The sequence below is a fragment of the Lontra canadensis genome, unplaced genomic scaffold (genome assembly GCF_010015895.1).
Source record: "Lontra canadensis isolate GAN:19392208 unplaced genomic scaffold, GSC_riverotter_1.0 scaffold35, whole genome shotgun sequence".
Lineage (NCBI taxonomy): Eukaryota > Metazoa > Chordata > Mammalia > Carnivora > Mustelidae > Lontra > Lontra canadensis.
The window spans coordinates 14669168-14671858 of NW_022631029.1; the positions used below are offsets into that span (position 1 = coordinate 14669168).

The 2691-nt window shown below is 35.9% G+C and overlaps 1 protein-coding gene across 1 annotated transcript; it reads right to left on the reverse strand.

Moving 5' to 3' along the window:
- Positions 1 to 214: 214 nt before the first annotated feature.
- Positions 215 to 1819, reverse strand: HESX1 (HESX homeobox 1). The gene is made up of 4 exons (XM_032868534.1): positions 1597 to 1819; positions 783 to 862; positions 414 to 515; positions 215 to 317 (listed from the first exon to the last, which is right to left on the reverse strand). Exons 1-4 carry the CDS (start codon positions 1817 to 1819, stop codon positions 219 to 221), a joined length of 504 nt encoding a protein of 167 aa, XP_032724425.1. The 3' UTR covers positions 215 to 218.
- Positions 1820 to 2691: the final 872 nt, after the last annotated feature.

Here is a 2691-nt window from a genome sequence, read left to right on the forward strand (position 1 = left end):
ATTAAAATATATAGGAAAGGCCTTTATTGTAACTAAAAGTGCCCAAGTATAATAGGTACCATGTTATAACAGTAAATATTTACAATATATTTTAGGGAAAAAATGACAACACTCAGATTAAATGCAGAAAAGAAAACATCACATTTTTAACACTTGATATTTCCATTGATTCTTCATGTTCCGCAATTGTAAGAAAACTCACATGTTTAGTTTTCTATCTATTCCAGGAGATTCGTGTTGAAATTTTTTTTCGCCATTAGGAACTGTGATTCTCTATGGGACCTTTTTAGCTTTGCACGCCGATTTTGGAACCAGATCTAAAATTAAGGAAAAATACCACAGATCTCAGAAACATTATTTTATTATTATTAACATTTCAATCATAACAAGTAACAACTAAATTTGAAAATTACCTGGATTCTGTCTTCCTCTAGATTCAATTTTTGAGCTAAGTCTTCTCTGATGTCAATGCCAGGATAGCAGTTAACTCTAAAGACATTTTCCAACACTTCAATCTAAGAATAAGGAAATAGTAATATAAAATGTTGATATTGGTATGTTATCATAAAATGGACTTCATATCGCAAAACGACTGCATTTAAATCTTAGGCAATTAATGTATATCTTTTTTTAAAAATGACTATCCAGAAACTGTTTAAAAAAAACAACTCCAGAAAGTCATTGTTTCATAACAAGAGATCCCAAAGTGATTGGGTTTTTGCTCAATAGGGTGTCAGTTAGTTTTTTATATTATCATTACTAGTTGAAAAAAAACTTCCCACCTGGTTTTGAGTAAAAGCAGTTCTGGGTCTCCGGCCTCGATACCAACTCAGCTCTCTTTTCAACGACAGTCTTTCTGAGGCTGAAAAGTAATTTTCGTATTTCAAAAATCTTTCTTCTGGCACTGGGTGATCCACAGTATGAGGGAAGGATATCCCATTGGGAAGGCTTGGGATATGCACACGTAGGTTAACATCTTTCCCTAAAAACAGAAAAATAATTAGAAAACTCCTGCAACGAAGAAATAAATTAGTTCCTGAGACTGTTGAAAAACAACAACAACAACAACAACAACAGAAAAATATATTCCATCTTAGATGTTCAATCCTGTATTCTACCAAGTTCTAGAAGAAGTAATATCAGGAACTTGCCTTTAATTTTCCAAGTGGAATTCTGTTTTACAAGAGAACCGACTTCCCATCAACCAAAAACTAAGAAGCAAACAAAAATAAAGATCCTGCCTTGGTGCTAGAGAACATTTTGGTTTCTGATTTTTTCAGTGAAAAAATTTAATTTTTTTTTTAAATTTTCACTGAAAACATAGAATATCTGATGTGTGAAATAAAAGACCTTATGAAATAAATGCAGGTTCTTGTCATTTCTTGTGAATGAACTTTACCCACTTGGATCTAAGGCTGATAATTCTTTTTATCTCCTATAGAACTCAGCTGGAGGCATTCAAAGTCCTCATCCTGGAGTTATGTAATTCGATGAAATTGTAGTTTTTCTCCAACTCTGTGTTTTATGGAATAAAGACCAAAATAAACGCTGCCGACGAAAACAACAAAGAATTTTAAAAACCAAGCGGTCGCGTACCTGAGGAGCCGCAGGTGTCGGCCCAGGGCCTGTGGGGTTTCATTGAAGGAACACAGTCTTTCTTCTGGTCCAGTCCTAAAATGCTCTCAATGGAAAAGGAGCAGGGCGAGGGTTTGCTTTCCCCAAGCCGAGCACCTTCCGGAAGACTGGGAGCCATCCTCAAGTGGGTTGCCCGGAACGACCGCTCTGGCCTCTCCCTGCCTCTTGGCTGGCTCTGCCCCATGTGTACGGGGCTGGGATCTTCCTGTAGTTCACCTTATGGCTCCGCAGACAAGGGGGCTGGATTTAGAACGTCACTAATTAAAATCCTGTCTTAGAAAGTTTTAGCATGTCAATGAACACTCACCCAGCCAGCAGCTTGAGGAGTTAATTGTTTATTTGTTTGCAAGTAATTAGCAACTAATGGCTACACCAGGGGGGCCACCTATAGGGACAAAAAGTGTTATCTCTCCTAAGCAGAACACAGACTTAACTTTCTCGAAAGAAGTGATGCACAAACTAGCACTCCTCTTTTATTTGAAATCATTAATGTATAAAATCATGCCTTTTATTCTGAAGTTTATACTTTCATGGACTCCAGTTACCTAAACATAGGAGAGCAGTCAAGTAATAAATAATCTAATTTAAGTGAATTTTCTTCCAAGGAAATTGGAAAAAATAATAATCTCTTAATGCTATTACGGTAATTCCGATGAAAAATGCCTGTTTTTCATATGCATATGTAATAGTGAATGTTGTCAATGAAAACACAATAGTATTTGGAGTGCAGCATACTGGAAAAGGTTGGCAATGTTATTAACACTGAGTGTAATTGTCTTCCAAGTGCCCGGATTAATTCATAAGGAACAGTTGCACCAAGTATTTTAAATAATTAATGAGCTAATTCCATTCTCTCATCTTTCCTTTTAAAAATGAGAGAGATACAAGTTTATATGAAGATCAGATGTAACCACCATCAAGCAACTTAAAAACATGACTCTTCAAACTAAAGGGAAGAATTTGTTTTCCTACCACAGTTGTTTCAAAGAAAAGAGCATGATTTACTGTGTTTTCTAAAGAAGAATTTCCCTCTGTGGATTTTTTAAGGGGCTGGGA

What these genes read in the sequence shown, in the direction of transcription:
- HESX1 (XM_032868534.1), bottom strand. Translation starts at nt 1,819, where the DNA reads ATGGGGCAGAGCCAGCCAAGAGGCAGGGAGAGGCCAGAGCGGTCGTTC. An exon ending in CTGCTTTTACTCAAAACCAG is followed by an intron (nt 516 to 782) that starts GTGGGAAGTTTT and finishes CCTTATTCTTAG; the next exon opens with ATTGAAGTGTTGGAAAATGT. An exon ending in TAGAGGAAGACAGAATCCAG is followed by an intron (nt 318 to 413) that starts GTAATTTTCAAA and finishes CCTTAATTTTAG; the next exon opens with ATCTGGTTCCAAAATCGGCG.